Source organism: Fusarium proliferatum (assembly GCF_900067095.1).
Source record: "Fusarium proliferatum ET1 genome assembly, contig: FPRO_scaffold009, whole genome shotgun sequence".
NCBI classification, from domain to species: domain Eukaryota; kingdom Fungi; phylum Ascomycota; class Sordariomycetes; order Hypocreales; family Nectriaceae; genus Fusarium; species Fusarium proliferatum.
In genome coordinates, this window is record NW_022194798.1 from 1,704,060 (window position 1) to 1,722,430 (window position 18,371).

At 48.7% G+C, this 18,371-nt stretch overlaps 6 protein-coding genes across 6 annotated transcripts; 5 read left to right on the forward strand and 1 right to left on the reverse strand.

The window, feature by feature from the left end:
• Nucleotides 1–842: 842 nt before the first annotated feature.
• Nucleotides 843–4,364, reverse strand: FPRO_15146 (uncharacterized protein; the record flags this gene model as incomplete). The annotated part of the gene is made up of 1 exon (XM_031220565.1): nucleotides 843–4,364. The coding sequence occupies one exon, from the start codon at nucleotides 4,362–4,364 to the stop codon at nucleotides 843–845; it is 3,522 nt and encodes a 1,173-aa protein (XP_031086212.1).
• Nucleotides 4,365–6,495: 2,131 nt separating this feature from the next.
• On the forward strand, nucleotides 6,496–6,651 carry FPRO_15145 (uncharacterized protein; the record flags this gene model as incomplete). The annotated part of the gene is made up of 1 exon (XM_031220566.1): nucleotides 6,496–6,651. One exon carries the CDS (start codon nucleotides 6,496–6,498, stop codon nucleotides 6,649–6,651), a length of 156 nt encoding a protein of 51 aa, XP_031086213.1.
• Nucleotides 6,652–7,995: 1,344 nt separating this feature from the next.
• On the forward strand, nucleotides 7,996–9,183 carry FPRO_15144 (uncharacterized protein; the record flags this gene model as incomplete). Its single annotated transcript, XM_031220567.1, has 4 exons — nucleotides 7,996–8,271; nucleotides 8,334–8,413; nucleotides 8,475–8,658; nucleotides 8,710–9,183. The coding sequence occupies 4 exons, from the start codon at nucleotides 7,996–7,998 to the stop codon at nucleotides 9,181–9,183; spliced, it is 1,014 nt and encodes a 337-aa protein (XP_031086214.1).
• A 745-nt stretch (nucleotides 9,184–9,928) lies between these two features.
• Nucleotides 9,929–11,305, forward strand: FPRO_15143 (uncharacterized protein; the record flags this gene model as incomplete). The annotated part of the gene is made up of 3 exons (XM_031220568.1): nucleotides 9,929–10,004; nucleotides 10,088–10,374; nucleotides 10,427–11,305. 3 exons carry the CDS (start codon nucleotides 9,929–9,931, stop codon nucleotides 11,303–11,305), a joined length of 1,242 nt encoding a protein of 413 aa, XP_031086215.1.
• Nucleotides 11,306–13,980: 2,675 nt separating this feature from the next.
• On the forward strand, nucleotides 13,981–16,516 carry FPRO_15142 (putative catalase 2; the record flags this gene model as incomplete). The annotated part of the gene is made up of 5 exons (XM_031220571.1): nucleotides 13,981–14,266; nucleotides 14,319–14,473; nucleotides 14,526–14,598; nucleotides 14,648–15,215; nucleotides 15,265–16,516. The coding sequence occupies 5 exons, from the start codon at nucleotides 13,981–13,983 to the stop codon at nucleotides 16,514–16,516; spliced, it is 2,334 nt and encodes a 777-aa protein (XP_031086216.1).
• A 266-nt stretch (nucleotides 16,517–16,782) lies between these two features.
• FPRO_15141 (uncharacterized protein) lies at nucleotides 16,783–18,285 on the forward strand (the record flags this gene model as incomplete). Its single annotated transcript, XM_031220572.1, has 1 exon — nucleotides 16,783–18,285. The coding sequence occupies one exon, from the start codon at nucleotides 16,783–16,785 to the stop codon at nucleotides 18,283–18,285; it is 1,503 nt and encodes a 500-aa protein (XP_031086217.1).
• Nucleotides 18,286–18,371: the final 86 nt, after the last annotated feature.

Below are 18,371 nucleotides of genomic sequence, written 5' to 3' on the forward strand. Positions count from 1 at the left end.
TCTTAATCGCTTCCATTCCTGTCCCTTTTCCAACTTCGAAAAACGCGACATTCTTTTCATTTAGCTTCCACCTAAGCTTCTATCACCTGTTTGTTTGGTCTCGTTCCTCAAGCACATTCAATCTAACTCAACAGGCCAGATCTCAGGGTGATTGCCCCACCGGCGGAACCGATGCCAGAGCCTTCTCGGCTGAGTATGGATTCACGGGGCAGTACAGGTAGCGGCGTCACTGAGCATGATACTCAGCCCTCTGTCCGTCAAAACCGCCCCCGTTGGCCGGGACACGTATTGTATTGCGACTGCGTTATTTGCGACAAGTTAAATGAGCCTTATAGCCCTTAGTGTGGTTAGACACTCATAATGCGACGGTACTGAATATGGTTGCTGAACTGAGCCTACACTGGACGTTTTGTTGGCGCTGAAAACTATGTACTTGTATCTCGATATCTAGATTAAGTAGCTACTTCTTGTAAGAAAGACCTTTTGCTGAGTGGATAGAACTATTGCTGATAGGATTTGTTTAAGTATTCCCCAATGGTCTGTATCTTGATGCCTGATGCATTTACTTGTCTTTGTCATAGACTCAATGCCAAATATGCCATGGTCTACGTCGCAAGGATAAAAAGCTTCGGCTTTAACGACAGTCGTATCTCTAAGGAAGGCTTACAATAGTCTCTATTGCTACGCGTCATAATTGGCTGCATCTCGCATCACTATATTGGATTTATAGCAAATGCATATTTATCAATCACTATTTAACTTAACTATCTTTCAACAGTTCTACTGTCACTAAAACGGCCCAACACTGGAGTCAATTCCAAAAATATGTTTTGGCAGCCGTCTCAAGGCTCAAAGTATTGTCGCCTTTGGTGTTGACCCTGGTGCTCGGGGAACATAGTGGCATAGAATTCAGTCCATCCACCCATTCTGACCCGTAGAAGATTGTACTTTTCCGGATCTTTCACGGCCTCTTCATAGGTTTTCACGTTTGCACAAGTGAGAGTGATCAGGTTTCCACCAACTGTGCCCTGCGCGTAGTGCTTGACGAACTTTTTCAAGTCTTCAAGCGGAAAGGTTTCATCAATATTCATGTCCACAGGCGACGCATTCGAAAGCCCGTACGTCACAGCGTCGGATTTGTAACTCTCCATGGCTTGGTATATATTTCTGAAGGCAGGATTGGGAGGGAGGTCTTGTGCAGCTGGGACAGGGGAAAGGTCAGATGCAATGGGCATGCCATTACGGCGACCATCGGCTGAGGCACCGCAAGGCGCGCCATCGCCGACATAACCTTCAAAGGTGCCGATGCCAGGAGTGATAACGAACTTTATGTCTCGGCCCTGGTGCCTTTCAGCGATCTCCCGTTTCTGCGTATCCAGAGCTGGAGATTTGAACTTATCGACACAGAGTCTCACGAGATTCTCAATGAGCCAGTCTCCAAGACGGTTCACCTCCTCATCACCGCTCCCCCATTTTGGCAATGCGAGTGCCATAGCTCTCAGTTGTTGGTATCGCACGCCATACTGGGCCGCACTAGCAGCGCCAAGGTGACGATCCTGGAAAGGTTCAATCATGTTGAAGCCCCAGTCACTGATGAGACAGTCGACAAGTTCAGGAAGCGTAGTCATTGCCGTGTCTTCATCATACACCAGCTTCTGTATAGCAAACAGCGAATCAATAGTATTGGAGACTCCAATGCATAGTGGTGCCATGATGTGAAAGCGTGCACCGCCATCGGTCAGGTCGATGCCGTTTTCAACACATCCATCAATCAAGACAGACAGTAGAGGGCTCGGGCATATATCAGCGAGATTCCCATAGTTCTCCAACATGACATTATAGCACTGAATAACAAGCCATTCCAGTTGTTCCAGGAAGATGTCTTGAAGCTGCTTGAACGTCTTGATCTTGTGAGCCGGCATTGATCGAAAGGTTTGCTTCAGCCCACGAAGACTCTCGGGGCCAGCAGCACCATAGGTCGCTCCTTGGTTAATTGTTTGTTCCAGAGCAAGCATAGGCTGAACATTGTTGAAGGCAAACTCCGATGCTCCCGCGAACATGGGTTCGTAGCAGCCATCAGCAGCATAATTCCTTGACCAAGCTGTGCTAACAAGGTTGGGATCCGAATCTCTTAAGCCCTTGCAGAGTTTGTCGTCATTATAGAGAATTGGTTGTGCACCTCCAGCAAGGATCGCCTTGGCAGCTTCATCCAAATACTCTTCCGGTATGTCCTTGTAAACACGGAGTGACAGAGTAGGAGCATTGACGGGTATACGCCGTGAAGCCTTGAGACACAACATTGTGACCTCATTGGCGCCGCCTTCTGGAGTATCACTGTCTGTAGCCTTGTAACCACCGACAGTGACTTGCTGAACCCACTGATTGATGCCACCTCCCTGGGGAAAGTTGCCGCCCACGCCACAGACAGCTGTGGTTCCATATGATACATAGTCGTAGATAAAGGCACGATTGACGAAGGCGTTCTCTCCAATCTTCAGCCAGAGACAGTCCACAATCTCTTGGGCACGGCCCAAAGAGATACTGTCCTTCTCCAAGAATGGCCAAAGGATCTGGTCCAGGCGGCCCAGTGCAGTCAATTCGCCGACTAGATGCAGGCAACAGTGCATGGAAAATACCAGCTGCACTGCATCTTGGAAGTCTCTCGGCGGGTGATCGACGAGATGTGCCAATCGCTTGGAGACATTTTCCATGTTGGCCTTGTCATCTTCGTTTGAGGCGTGAGCAGCTGCATTTTGTGCCAGGATTGTCCAGTTGCGCAGGTAGCCTTGCACTCCTTTGATAGACAAGAGAGCAGAATGGAAGAAGGACTTGTTCTTGGCTTGGCTGGCATTGTCAGTTTTGACTTGTAGCTCGGTGTGGAGTTCCCCCAAGCCCTTTTGAACGAGGCGCTCATAGTCTGGAACTACATGACCCATAGCTGACCACTCATTGAGTGAACCTTTGAGCCAAGCATCAATAGTCTCCTCCTTCGACAGGTATGGGATAACCTCTTTTCCGCGGCCCAGAGTAAAATCCGGAATCACACCAACGATGAGCTCTTTGGGATCAATGCGAAGCAAGCCGTTGAAGCGAGCTGTTTTGGACTCTGGGTCCGAGAGTGACAGTGTGAGTGTCTTGAGATTTGCGAGACCTTTACGGACTGGGACAGGCTCACTCATGACTTTGGCTTTGTCTTCCTTGGTGTTATAAAAGTGAGTAAGCGCAGGAAGTCTTGGGAAGTTCTGCTTATCCATCCAGCCATCGCGCCAGTGGGAGAATGTCCTTCCAAGCAAGCTCAGGAGCCGATCGTTGGGAGGATCGCCGCCGATGTAGCGACCCTGAGACATCTGATGAAGGTAGTCCTGGGAGTTATAAAAGAGATAGCCATTGGGGCTTCTGACGTCCCAGTGTGAATCTTCCATTACATCATCGAGACTTGTCACAGCAGGGACGCCCAGTTCATTTGCAGCAGGAACATACCAGTAACCACCGCTATGAGCCTTGACAACATCCATCAATCTATCGAGTGGATTCTCTGGCTCATGGCCCAATAGATGTTTGAGAATGTGCTCGAAGCGGGGTTGTTCATTGCAAAACGCAACAAACATGAGTCCCTTCTCACGGCCAGCGTGACCTCCACTGTTACCAAACGACAGTGCTTGACGCAGAATCTTTCGCTGGTCCTGGTTCTTGTCTCTGATATGGGCTCGATGAATGTGCGAGTGAGTCGCATGCTGAGGCAGGGAAGCGCCATCTGGGTTGCGACCAACCATCTCATCCTCAGTATCTCCACTTTGAGTGACAATGCGAGGCCAGTCGAAGGTGAACTTTTGAGTAAAGGCAAAGCTAGCACCGCGATACTCTTCTGGGCTGCTGATGAGAACATCTTCAGCCAGGCTGACGGGATCATTAGGATTAGTGATGCCATCAACGTAACGCCCGCCGCCAACGCGAATATCCTTTCGTTTACCGGCCACGACCTTGTCAATGGTCATGGAGATAGCTTCAAGGCGTTTCTCAACTGTGTTCACAATCTTAGCCGCCAGGTCCTTGGATGTGGCCTTGATATAAAGGACAACATCGCCGCCGGTATTGCGAAACTTGATCTTGCGGTCAAGAATCTCTGTGTGAATGGGTATATCACGTCCACTCCACGAGCCCCAAAGTTCAGGACAAAAGGCAGCTACAAGGCCGCATTTGGTGTAATTGTTTGCAATATCTTGTGCAAGGCTTCGCACAATGTCGAGGATTGCCTTCTTCGTTTCTTCATCGTGGCTTTTGAGATGAATAGTTAGAACTTGGCCAAAGGAGGCTGGCAGAGGCAAGCCACGCTGGGCGCCAAATAGAATCTCTTTAATGCCCATGACTAGTAATATAGTGTTTCTTATAGATAACCAGAAGTAGCAATAGATGTAAGCATATTTTGGGCTGATTATCAGCTACTGCCTTTCTTCTTATATGTCTACAAAGCTTCAATCACTCTATTATCCAGAATCAACCGATACTAACGGGCATGGAATATCATGCAGGTTGCTCTTCTTGGTCGTTCAGCTAGCCACGGAGGACACGCTATCCACTGACGTGCATTTAAACTAGACAGAAAGGTCACTAGTTCGCTGACAACTAGCACATGTGCTATTGGTTACCCCAGACTGCCAAGCATGGCTTGAGGGAAGATCCCTGGTGTATATCAGTTTTTCGCTGACTTGCTTTTCTATCGTGAAAGACGTCCCAGAGAATAGGTTGTTCAAGATTTTTAAAAATTATAAACAGATACGAATTACGGATTGGGGCATCGATTGTATGAAAGAAAAAGATTCTGGGTTTGCAGGGGCAACATTCAGAAACGGCACGTATCCTCAATGCATCACATAAGCCGAGCTGAAACAATAATCGTCATCATGGGGAAGGAATCAACCCCGCAAATGGTCGCCACTGACATGTATGTCTCACAATTGAGGCCAGGCGGTGTGATAAGAAGCATTCTGCGGACTTGTCCCGGGCTTATTCTGCAATACGGACGTAAATCCGAATGGCATGTTTAGAAAGGTGCAGAGGGACATGTACCAAGTATCCAAAGGAATACACTGTATAATGTTGTGGCTTGAGACTATTGAATACGCAGATGCGAGGGATTCCGCGGAAAGTCAATCTTCCGGTTTGCAAAGCTGGGATCCTCAATGATCATCCGGAAGCCTTCCTGCTTCTCTTCACTGTGTATTTTCTGGGTAGGCTTTGAATCGTGTCAACTAAGGCCAATTTAGCTTATTAGCCATGTCAAATCAGCCTATCTACAGAGCAATTGCATCAGTCTCGGCATCCAGTTGGGGGGGGGGGGAAGTCAATTCCTTTTAGCACCTTGCAAATTGGTTATTTGCTGTCGTATCGCTGAGTTACAGCGCTTATAGAAGTGGTGCTATATCCGATTTGCTTTGCGCAACATGTTATCACGGACTTGAATAGAATGTGGCTCTTGTACTCGATGTCGAATGTCCATCTACGACAATCTTCTGATAAGCGATTGCTGTCACTTCGGGGCATTTCAAACGCTACTGACTCATCAGTCGACAACCTTAACTGGCATGCTAAGATACCCAGAGATTTATTATGCGAGAGATGACTTTCATCGGACTCGGTTGACCAGTAAGACGAGTCTGTCAAGGCTGGCAAGGTCTCTTTTCCCATCTGCCATCCCAGCAGCTTCATTCAAGAGACGATTTGTTGTACTTCAACGCCCGGAAAAAGATGATTTTCAGCTTGCACTCTGTCGGAGTAACCTACGTCTGTACCGCAACGCCAACTGGTTGCTTGGGCCTCGAGCAACAAGCTACACAACCAATGGGCGAGGTCGTCCCAAATCAAGGTTTTGAATGCAAGCATGCATTCACATCTATACAGTCTTTGATAGGTCCATTAATAGTAGAATTTGTGACAAAAAAAGCTTGACGGCTCCCTGGCCCGAATCGCGCAGGATGCAAGTTGAACAAAAACAGCAAAAGTCCGGATCCGAATCTACCAACCTCATGAGCAAGTCGGAACAAGAGGAATTTGCAGCAATTGCGACACTTGAATGCCCGTCCATCGCATTAATCGTCATGTCGAATCCCAGAAGTTTACCAGTTCTACCATCCAGGACAGAGTGACAGCAGGAACAGGAGGTACTTGTCACATGTTTCCGCGCCAGCCCCACTAACTCACGCCCACCAAACCTTGGTGCGAATTTGTTAAGGACAATTGGACACGATTTTGCAGCAGCGCAACAGACTTTGCGACGTGGCGTGCTCAAAAAAGAGTTTCAATTATTGATTGTAAGTATAAAAAGGGAGACAGGCACTTGCCTGTCTTTGTTGCAGTCTCAGAATTTCAGTTCACATTAAGAACGGCCAACTTTAGAGGTTAGGTCATTTCAGTTTGATCCATCGAATTTTGTATTCATCACTGACTGCTGTTGGTAAGTGGTTGAGCATTTGCAACTTAAGTACCCTTCTCGTCTTCATGTTCTTGGGCAGGTGGGGGAGTGTTGTTGTCGTTCCTTCCCTTCTTTGTTGTCGCTCTGAGGGAGGTGGAGTTGACGCTCCGGGCTATCACGTGCGATCACCATCTGAAGATGCTACCAGCCACTGCACCGCCTTCGAGAACGCCACGCCATGAGCATGCATTCAGTTTGACGGTTCGATAATTTGCGACTCTTGAGCTCACTCGTTTCAATCTTCTTCTTATGCAACACCCGACTCTTTACTCCTGATCAGCAATAAAGATGTACGGAAGAAATGGACTAATAGGAACCAGGAAACGATGCAATCCTTGTATTGGCAAGAGGCTCGAACTGGGGGGTGACGTATCTTCCTGATCCAAAGATACAGTCAATAACACAAAGTGCTCTGAAGTCAAAAGTGAACGATGATGATACTGCAAGACCTACGCGACTCTCGATGGCTTATGTCTTGAGAAATGCCAAGGTTTCAGACTGAGTTTGGGGACACACAGAGCAGCGCTGCAAGGCTCGCTGTCACCGCACTTATCTGTAAATTAAAAAGCATGTTTATTTCTTAGAATTAGTTGTGGCCAAAATCCAAAGCTTATCCCACCCTGCCTATAAAAACGTCTTCACCGCCCAGGGCAGACCTGGAATATTTCTTATCATCAATGAACGCCCACTTTTGAAGCGCTTATTCATTTCAAGGCTTGACCAGCCTAGCTCGTTGGTTTTCCTTCGATGTCTTAAATCCCACGGGGACTGTTGCGGACTGGGGGCATGACCCTAAAAGGGCATTTATGGGGGTTTGTGAGAAATCACACATGATCCCTTTTGATCCTTCGATGTTACGAGCGATGATGTTGCTGTCGTAACCGCATCATTGTCAGTGTCGTGAGCCTGAGTGGTGCGAACGGCTCAGCCTGAGCTCAGATGTATCGTTTTTAGAACTGGGGGCACAGACGAACCATAATGCTCGTCATGCGGGTTTTCAATACCCCTCAAGTGTAGTATCTGTAACACATGAACAATGATGATACTATCTCGCGCTAAGGTTAGTTGCTCGACACCAAGTGTGTTGGGATGGAGCGCATCAGTCTGAGTTCAATACAGGATGCTATGAAGTTCGGCTGAGAGAAACTCACTTTCAGCTAAGGCGCGTGGTACTCTGAGGGAGTAGAAGACCAAGTGGTACTTCACCTGTCCTCCAAAGTTGGGGCCAAACATGATCAGTGTTCTTTCTTGCGATTACACGATATACCTTTGACTCAATCTTTTATGGCCTCTGCATCTATAAATCCTTTTAGATCTCTTACTACATAAAGTCACTATTTTATCACACCCCGCATTTATATACTCTAGGTAGGATAGATAGATCCCTAGAAATGTGTAATCGAATCGTCTAGCGCGTCACTATCACTAGCTGGTATTGTATGACGTAGGTCTTCTGGGAAAATCCAGTTCTGGACTCTAAACTGAAACAAAGTCCAACATTCGACACGAAACATCACTGCATTATGATGAAAGCAATCCAGATCAAGGAGTTTAACACGCCCTATACCGTCTCCGATGTGGACAGGCCAAAGCCAAAGCCTCATCAACTACTCATCCGGATCAAAGCTGGCGGGTTTTGTCACACTGATTGCATGGCCCTTGAGAATGCTTTTGGTTCAAAACTACCGTTCATTGGGTCACATGAGCCAGCCGGTGTTGTTGTTGAAGTTGGATCTGATGCCCAAGGGTTTGCGGAGGGAGATCGAGTTGGATGTCTCAACTTTGACAGCTGCTGCGGTAGGGTATTCTCTCATGCGCCAGGATATGTACTTATATGACGACAGGACGCTGTCCCGACTGTAAGGCTGGGAGGCCGATTTACTGCGATAATCCAAGTATGAAAGGCATCACGACGGATGGCGCATGGGCGGAATACATGGCAGCGTGAGTCCTTCTCTTCACGTCATGGACGCACATCATGCTTCACTACGCTTACTATTCTTAGCGACCCTCGATTTACTGTGAAACTCCCAGACTCACTTGACTTTCCCACTGCAGCCTGCATGATGTGTGCTGGCATCACTGTGTACGGAGGCATCAAGAGAGCTCAAGTCCCATCTGGTGGCTCGATTGGTATCGTGGGCATTGGTGGACTTGGTCATATCGGAACTCAAGTTGCCAAAGCAATGGTAAATCAGTTCCTTGCGAAACACTTCGTACACTAATACGAGTATGCATAGGGATACCAAGTCGCTGCGATTGATACCAAGCAAGATGCCCTGGCCCTCGTATCATCTTACGATCTGAAACCCGACATCTGCATCTTATCGACCGATCCAGCTGAAAATTCCATGGAGCAGATCACCAACGTTATACAAGGTGACTACCCTGGCCTCGACGCCACGGTGATCGCAACCGATGCTCCCGCCGCGTTTGATCTTGCGGCGAAACTGACGCGGAAGCACGGAACTATGGTTCTTCTTGGTCAACCTGAAAATGGCATTACTTTGTCTTATCAGAACGTCATCTTTCGTGATATCAAGCTAGTTGGCTCCCTTGTTGCGGACACTGATGAAACGGAGGAGCTCTTGGATCTAGTCGTAAAACATGATATCAAGGTCAAGATCAAGGAATGGAAGCCTGAAGATGCTGAGAAAATGAGACAAGAATATTTGGCTGGTGGGAACAGCGGTAAGAATGTCATAGTATTCTAGCCCAATTTTGCAACATTAATTGGTCTTTATGGCCTTTTAGGTCAATTTTACATTGTGAAAAAGGATATTGCGTCCTCGGCGTATCTGTTAGCAAGCAGCCTGAAGTCAACCTTTGAGCCAGCTGTGACAAGGTTAGGAAGTTGAAAGAAGCTTCAAGCCCCATGGCGCAAATGTAAAGAGCACCAATAGATGCATACGGTCAAAATACTCGTTGCCCTCACTGATACCTAAAATCTTGCTTTTGGCTGAAAAGTTAGATGTCCTGATGACTGACTTGGAGCCCGCAATCAGCGATGTATTTGTTATCTCGACAATTCCAACTCTTTTTCAATCCGATCACGAGCTGCCATCCAATCTGTCTATCAAAGTCAAAGCACAAACTAAGCTTCAACAGATCTCCCATCATGCCAGATAGACTCATGATCGCAGATGCGACCCTTAAAAACCTACCCATTATTAGCTCCGAACACGAGTACGTCAATCATCGCATACGCGCATCGCAATTAAACATCCAATCTTTTTCGCATTCACTCGGTTCTTCTTTTCGCAAAATTATTTCGGACCCCCGCGGGCGGCGTCATGGTCCCATACGTGAGTCGATGATCACCAGATTTCACGGCCACAAAACCATAAGACAAATTTATCGTTTAAATGACAGACTTTTTCCATTTTATTTCCGAAACCATATAAATTTGTATCCCACGCAAATTCCCCTTCTACTCTGCATCAATTAGGAAAAGTCGATATGGCAGCGAAACTATGCTCAAAACGATATCAAGAACAAACTTCCGTAAAGCAATGGCTTATCGATAACCAATTCGGTAAATATACGAAAACAAACCATCCCACTCGGCGCCCGTTTCCACAATACTGACTTTGTTAGGCATATGCCTCGGTATTCTAGCCCCTCTGCTGATCGCGCAATACAACAGTCTTACACGTACCCTCACCGCCAAGCTCACGTCGCTCTCGTACCGAGACGAGTTCACGGGGGAGTACAATGTCGGATTCGATGACAATTATTTCGTGGTCGTTCTGATCGCGGTGTTGACGGGTCTGCGGGATGCTACTATGCGGTTCGTTCTGGACCCGTTGGCGGCCGCCTGGGGACTGGGGAGGGCTAGATCCATGCGGTTCAAGGAACAGGCTTGGATGGTGGTTTACTATGCCACTTCCTGGTCTGTTGGTACGGTATGATTGAGGTCTCCGCCAATTACATGAGGTTTCTAACTGATGTCGGCAGTACATCTATGCATCGTCGTCGTATTGGTTAGATCTTGAGGCTATGTGGACGAAATGGCCGAATCGCGAAATATCCAGCCTCATGAAGATTTACATGCTGGCACAATTGGCTTTCTGGCTTCAGCAAATGGTTGTCATCAACATTGAGAAGCGGCGCAAGGATCACTGGCAGATGCTCTCTCATCACGTCGTTACAATTGCTCTGGTGTACTGCTCGTATCGATATGGCCTCACCCCCGTCGGCAATGTTGTTCTGATCCTCATGGACTTCAACGACTTAGTTTTCTCCATCGCGAAGTGCCTGAAGTACATGAAGCTACAGTCTTTGTGCGACTTCATGTTCGGCGCGTTCGTTGTAAGCTGGGTGCTGTGCCGCCACATTGCGTTCCCGATGGTATGCTGGTCTGTTTACGCGCATGCTTGGGCTCCCACGCGGAGCTGCTTCATTGGCTCAGGCGAGAACATCATTGGTCCTCTGGAGGTTCCGGCAAACGGCTACTTCTATGTGCTTGAGCCATTGATCTACACCAATGGGAGAGTATGCTACGACTACATTATCAAAATGCTATTCACGAGCGGACTTCTGTTTCTGGAGGCACTCATGCTTGTGTGGTTTGTCATGATTGTCAAATTGGTCATTCGGGTGTTGCGTGGTGGAAATGCAGAAGATACGCGCAGCGATAATGAAGAAGAGGAACTCGAGGAGGATCTACCGATCAAGGTCGAGGTTGATGCCGAGGTACTCCAATTCCCGAAGAAATGTCCATCGGGAGGGAGAGGTACATCTTCTGTCTTTCAATCGGCGAGGGGAATGGCTATTTCAAAGGATAAAAAAGGCTGTCTGGATAGAATCGGGTGCGAACAGAGGATATCACGATAAGCGATATCTTAATTGGGATAGATCAGGTACTGAGAGAAGGATGTACCCTGGAGCTAGATGCGGGACATACCGTACAGACTAATGTTTAATACTAATGATGGAAACTCTAATGAACGACATACGATGAGTATGGCTATATTGCAGTATTATTATGATGCTGCCGACGATGCCGAAGAGAAGAATAACTGTCGGACCGAAGATATGTCGATTTTCAATTACCGCAACATCATGCCGAGATGCTATGATCGCTATCCCGCGACTATCCTTCAATTGAGGGTATTCGGAGCATGTCACTTCCCCTCAGAGCATTTTAAGCTCTACGGTTTAGGGTAAGGCCTAACCCGTCCGTCATACGAGTGCAACGCGTCGTGGCTCCATGTCAAGCTGTATACTTGCCGCTACCCGTACTCAAACCAAAACCATCGTGAGACGAGCGAATAGAAGCAAAGACTACTGACGAAAACTGTAAACTCTGAAGACATTCAGAACGCTTGCAATAACCGGAAAAAGTTTAGCGCTCAGCGATTCCAAGGTCAACGTCGTCAACAGTGGCGAAGCGAGAGCGCTATAACCCCTGCTCCCCTGCCCTCGCGTGATGATGTTTCTCCCCCCGCACAATTCACCTCTGCCCTGTTTAGCTTACCTCGACTGCCTAATTTACTCCGCATGATTCCAAATCAATTGTCTGGACCTGCACGATTACGGTATGTCCATTCACGGCACTGCTCAAAAGGACATCCATGGAAAGCTTGCTACTGCAGCAGCAGCAGCAAAGATCCTATGAAATGGCAGGCAATAGTAATGCAGGTACCCAAATGCGCGCAGAGCTAATAATAGAGTTTCTGCTAAGGTCGGTTAAGAAATCGCACGAATTGATTCACCGTTTTGTGGCTGGGATCGTGATTATTTGTTTATGCAGGGTCGCGGCTCTGTTGAGAAAGTTGCATTCCTGCGGCTGCGCCATGTCGATGCAGAAAGGAAGAGGAACTTGCGTCTTTGCAGCTTCTTCTTCGAGAGGGGAAAACCGTTGAATCCTACTGATAAATCGATGATAAAGGCCTGGGATCAGGGATGGGGACGGCCGGGCGAAATTGCCACTGCGTAGCGAGGACCAATGGGCTCGCAAAGCGGGATGTGACATTCTAGATAGAGTTGCCGCTGCATGGAACCCCAAGAATTCGTTGTTCTGAGCGTGATATTGGATGGTCTACAGGATCGATCACAAGGGAATTGCTACGCTGGGATCAGACCATTTGACCTGCGGGATTTGTGAAGCCAAGATGTCGGCTGCAGAAGGGCATTGCTATTATTAGCAAAAAAGTCTTGGTAGATGGGATGAGCATGCAGAATTTAATTGCTTTGTTGGTGATGACTTGTTGAGAATTGTATGGCCCAAAGGTTCGGGTACATGGATCGACCGGACCCAGAATGCGACCGCAGTTTGTGACTGCGTATGCTTATTTTGCTGGTCTGTTGTGATGATAAATGAGCCAAGCAACAAGCTGTGCGAATCAAAGGGCGAATAGTTACTGCTGACGACCGAGCAACGGGCAGGGATGAGATTGAGCTTATTGTCAGTAAGCCCGAGCCCTGCGGTCAGATAATTTGCAGACTACAGTAGAGCAGATACACAGAAAAGTCATCTGCATTCGTAAAATACGGGGTTGTACAGCAGACGAGGCCAGCTCAATTTGTCTCGGCTTGCAACGTACTGCACTGTAATCGGGAACTTGGGAAGAGCCCGAGGTGACACTGCACCCGACGATGTTTGCCCTCTAGGACCTTTACTCCGGCCCGCGCTCACGGCATTGATCGTTTACCTAGCTAATCTGTTTCACAATATTCCGATTGGTTGCGGTACGGCAGGGTGAGCAAGAGTGGGTAGTCGGATCATATGTGGGATAATCACCTCTTGGCAGGGCGATTAGAGAATCACTCTGCCCAATCTATCTCCAACAGAGACAGCTCTAGCTTAATCAGCTTCCGCTGAAAATTATAAAGAAAACAACGTGCATAAGGTCAATTCCTCAAGGTAAATGATAAACTCTAAACCATGTGTTTCACTGCTCTTCTCCAAAAGTTTATATTAAGCTACCACCTTCTCAGTATGGACCAAGTCTCACGTAAACCAATAGCAGTCCTGTGATTTACCATCCCTGTCGGCAGTTGGTGCGTGTGATTCAATTGGCATTGCCGCTTATCAGGGATCTTTTCCTTTTCGCGCCCTAGCACCCAAGATTTTGTCCGTCTCCACAAGAACAGAAATCCACGGACGAGACATCTGATTCCAGTATCGTCACCGCCTATCACTATCTGGGAAACAAGCAGGAGGGGTCAGTGACGTTGCTGTGGATTGCACTGCTTAGAAGAGGCAAGAAAAGGCTGGGTTTATCCTTGTGATACCGCAGGCCCTTGATCCATGCGCCAATGGCTAGACTAAGATGCACTGTAACTGAGCCTCGATTGCTAATCCGAGCGTCTGACCTGCTGCATAAGGCCCTATACCACTGACACTGCCGACTTGGCGCTGTAGCAGCCCCTGTAAGATCGTCACTGTAACCTTCTTTTTCTTGCCTCTCGACTGCGGGTACAAAACCAAACGCAAATCCGCCCATTCTTCTAGTCTGTTCGTCTGTCAGTCTCACAACCTCACAGCACAGCACATACTCCTAGCCATGCACGTACAATCTCTTCTGCTGGCTTCTGGCCTCGTGCCTTTGGCCGCTAGCCAGGGCTGCCCCTTTGCCAAGCGCGCCACAGACACTAATCTCGTTCCCCCGAGAGAAATCCCCGAGGACTTTGGCATCTGCCGCGTCGCTAGCAACCAGGCTGGTGGCGGCACTCGATCCAGGGACTTTTGGCCTTGTGCTCTGAGATTGGATGTCTTGAGGCAGTTTTCGCCTCAGTATAACCCATTGGGTGCTGATTTCGACTACACCGAGGCCTTCAAGTCTCTGGACTGTGAGTTTCACCAATTCTGGAACTGAAGACTATTTACTGATTTCTTTTGTAGTTGCTGCTTTGAAGAAGGACCTCAACGCGCTCCTGACTGATTCTCAGGACTGGTGGCCCGCTGACCATGGTAACTATGGTGGTCTCTTTATTCGCATGTCATGGCACAGCGCTGGTACCTACCGCGCAATGGATGGCCGAGGTGGCTCTGGAATGGTTAGTAATGATCTCAATGCCATATTCTCGACTGTTTTGCTGACATCAGCAGGGTCAACAACGATTTGCTCCTCTCGACAGCTGGCCCGACAACCAGAACCTGGACAAGGCCCGTCGTCTGCTCTGTACGTTACGCAGCCGTCACACAAACCCCCGAAATCTAACAAATCACAGGGCCCATCAAGCAAAAGTACGGCAGCAAGATCTCATGGGCTGACTTGATCGTCCTCGCCGGCAACGTCGCCCTCGAGCACAGCGGGTTCGAGACCCTCGGTTTCGCCGGTGGTCGCGCTGACACCTGGGAGGCTGATGAGTCCATCTACTGGGGTGCCGAGTCCACCTTTGTCCCCAAGGGTAACGACGTTCGCTACAACGGTAGCACAGACATTTACGAGCGTGCCGATAAGCTCGAGAAGCCTCTTGGTGCTACGCACTTTGGCCTTATCTACGTTAACCCCGAGGGTCCTGATGGAAGCTCTGACCCCAAGGCTTCAGCTCTTGATATCCGTACTGCTTTTGGCCGTATGGGTATGGACGACGAGGAGACTGCTGCTCTCATCATTGGTGGTCACACCCTGGGCAAGACTCACGGTGCAGTTCCTGCTAAGAACATTGGCCCCGAGCCCATGGCTGCTGATCTTGGAGAGATGGGTCTCGGCTGGCACAACAGCGTCAATGAGGGCAACGGTCCTGATCAGATGACCAGTGGTCTTGAGGTTATCTGGTCCACCACTCCCACAAAGTACGTCCCCCCTGTGCATCTCGGTCTCACTCTTACTAACAAATCCCAGGTGGAGCAACCACTTCCTCAAGTCTCTTCTCGGCAACAACTGGACCCTCGTTGAGAGCCCCGCGGGCCATAAGCAATGGGAGGCTCTCAACGGCAAGCTCGAGTACCCCGATCCCTTCGTCAAGGGCAAGTTCCGCCGTCCCACCATGCTCACCAGCGATCTCGCCCTCATCAACGACCCCTCGTACCTTAAGATCTGTAAGCGCTGGCACGACAACCCCAAGGAGTTGAACGCTGCTTTTGCTCGCGCCTGGTACAAGCTCCTCCACCGTGATCTCGGTCCTGTTTCTCGTTACCTTGGACCCGAGGTTGCGAAGCAGAAGTTCATCTGGCAGGATCCTCTCCCTGAGCGAAAGGGCGACATCATTGGTGAGGCTGAGATCTCCAGTCTCAAGTCCACTATCCTTTCTACCGATGGTCTTGATGTTTCTAAGCTTGTTTCTACTGCTTGGAACTCTGCTTCTACTTTCCGTGGAACTGACAAGCGCGGCGGTGCCAATGGTGCTCGTATTGCCCTTGAGCCCCAGGTCAACTGGGTCAGCAACAACCCCAAGCAGCTCAAGCAGGTCCTCGCTGCTCTGAAGAAGATCCAGAAGGATTTCAACGCCAAGTCCGGCTCCAAGAAGGTCTCTCTCGCTGATCTGATTGTCCTCGGTGGTGTTGCTGCTATTGAGAAGGCCGCTCAGGCTGCTGGCTTCAAGGACGTCGAAGTTCCTTTCACTCCTGGTCGTGTTGACGCTACTCAAAACCAGACTGATCTCGTTCAGTTCGGTTACCTTGAGCCCCTTGCCGATGGGTTCCGTAACTACGGACATGGAACTACCCGTGCTCGCACTGAGGAGATCCTCGTTGACCGCGCTGCTCTCCTTACACTCACTCCTCCTGAGATGACCGTCCTCGTGGGTGGTCTCCGTGCCTTGAACGCCAACTACGACGGTTCTTCCAACGGCATTCTCACTGAGAAGAAGGGCCAGCTCACCAACGACTTCTTCGTCAACCTTCTCTCTCCCGCCTACTCATGGGCCAAGAAGGATAGCCAGGGCGAGCTCTGGACCGGCACTGACCGCGCCACCAAGTCCGTCAAGTGGACTGCTACCCGCGCTGATCTGGTCTTCGGATCTCACGCTGAGTTGCGTGCTATCTCTGAAGTCTACGGCAGCGCTGATGCGAAGGAGAAGTTTGTGAAGGATTTCATTTCTGCGTGGACCAAGGTCATGAACCTGGACCGCTTTGATGTCAAGGCTGAGAAGTAGACCAAGTAGTAGAGTTTCTCAGTCACCTTTGACACATTTTTCTCGAGTTACATATTTCTTCTTTATATAGTTTATTCATATAACTGTTCAAACTGCTTCAATGTGTAGCATTGTGTGCACCAAAACTCCTCGTCCCCTGATGCAACCTTGATGTTGTACAAATGCGAACTTGCACGTGACAATGCCATATCATCCCAATCTCATCAGCAACCCCGCAACATTCGATAATCTGCTGACTTCACTCAACAAGTCCTACGACACGCAGAATGGGAAACTTGCTGGACCTCCCGGATGAGATCCACACTCAGATCTACACCTTGATAGGTGATTTAGATCGCCTAGCGCTTTTCCAAGTCATATATGTCAATAAGAGACTGCACAGAATTGCCTCACCGCTTCTCGTCCGCCATTGGCCATTTCATCCTGAGATTCTTCACAAAAAGGCACCTGCTCGCTTCGCACTGCATCTTGTGCGAAATCCGTACCTCCAAAGGAATGTCAAATCGATAGTCTTCGATGACCTCATTCGCATCGAAGAAGATGACCCATTGGTTGGTGTTGACGGGCTTGATGAACTTGCTTCAGCAGCTCGTCAACGGTTTCCAGAGCTTGCCAATGACCCTGGCTGGTGCGAAGGACTAGTCACTGCAAAAATAGACCCGGTAGCGGCGCTTCTCTTAGTTCTATGTACCAGAATTGAGAGTCTCAACCTTACGATTCCGTACTATCAAGAGTCAAGACTGCTAGTGTTAAATCTTCTGTCTTTGGCTCTCAGGCATAAAGGTCCCCAGCGGCCACTAGACAACCTTCAGCTCGTTGTCCTCAGATGGTACGACGATGACGATCCCGGAAACATTCAATGTGCGGCACCATTTTTCCACCTTCCGAATGTCAAAACACTTGCTCTCTCAGCGTTATCTGACGAGATACCGATCAAAAGCATCTCAGAGGAGAAGGACCAGATTGAACATTCCAGGTTGGGCTTGGATCCTGATATCTACGAGACACGGTTTCCTGTTGGCACTTCGCCTATCGAGGAGTTGTTCTTAGAAGCCGCTTGCCTCACGAACCGTGGACTGCTCACTGTTGTCAGCGCCTGCAAACGACTGAAGAAGCTCGTCTTCACTTGGAGAAACCCCATCCGAACGACTGATGACGGACAAAACAGCGCCCCGCTCATTCTTACTCGACAAGCGTTGCTCCTCCATGCCGCATTTTTGGAGGAGCTCGCGTTCAGTCTTGCCTCGCACCGCTTCAGGCATGACACGAGTTTTGTAAATGCGTCTAGTGCGCGTATGGAATGCCTTAAAGAGTGCTTTGGACAGATGAATAAGCTCAAGCGCCTCAGCACGGATATCCATGTCCTCTACTATCGTGACAATTCAAGAAACGAGAAAATGCTGAATTTTCTACCGAGATCACTGGAGCACCTTGGCCTCCAATGCGATCTTGCGTGTTATCAACCACAGGTTCTGCAGCATGTCGAATTGCTGTGTACGGTGCTGGAGGCTTGCGGCCCTGGTAACCGTTTTTGTTCGCTGAAAACTCTTGAGATATGGTTGTTTGTGTTTGGCGGCATAGACAAAGATCTATATAAGCCGGTAAGCGAGCTAGCGCGGGAAAAAGGCATCAAATTCACGTTTAACCACACATCCCATGGAGGGGGTAGCACGTGGGAGATAATGGGTATGATGCCTAAGCCTTATCCTCCTATCATCAATCCTGAAACAGTTAAGAGGGCGAGACGGGGTTCACTGTTTCATGGATGATGAAAGTTTGGATTCGAACAATTATATACACGGTAGTATGTTTAGCAAGACTGAGTCATGTCTCAGTTATGATAATAAATATTGGC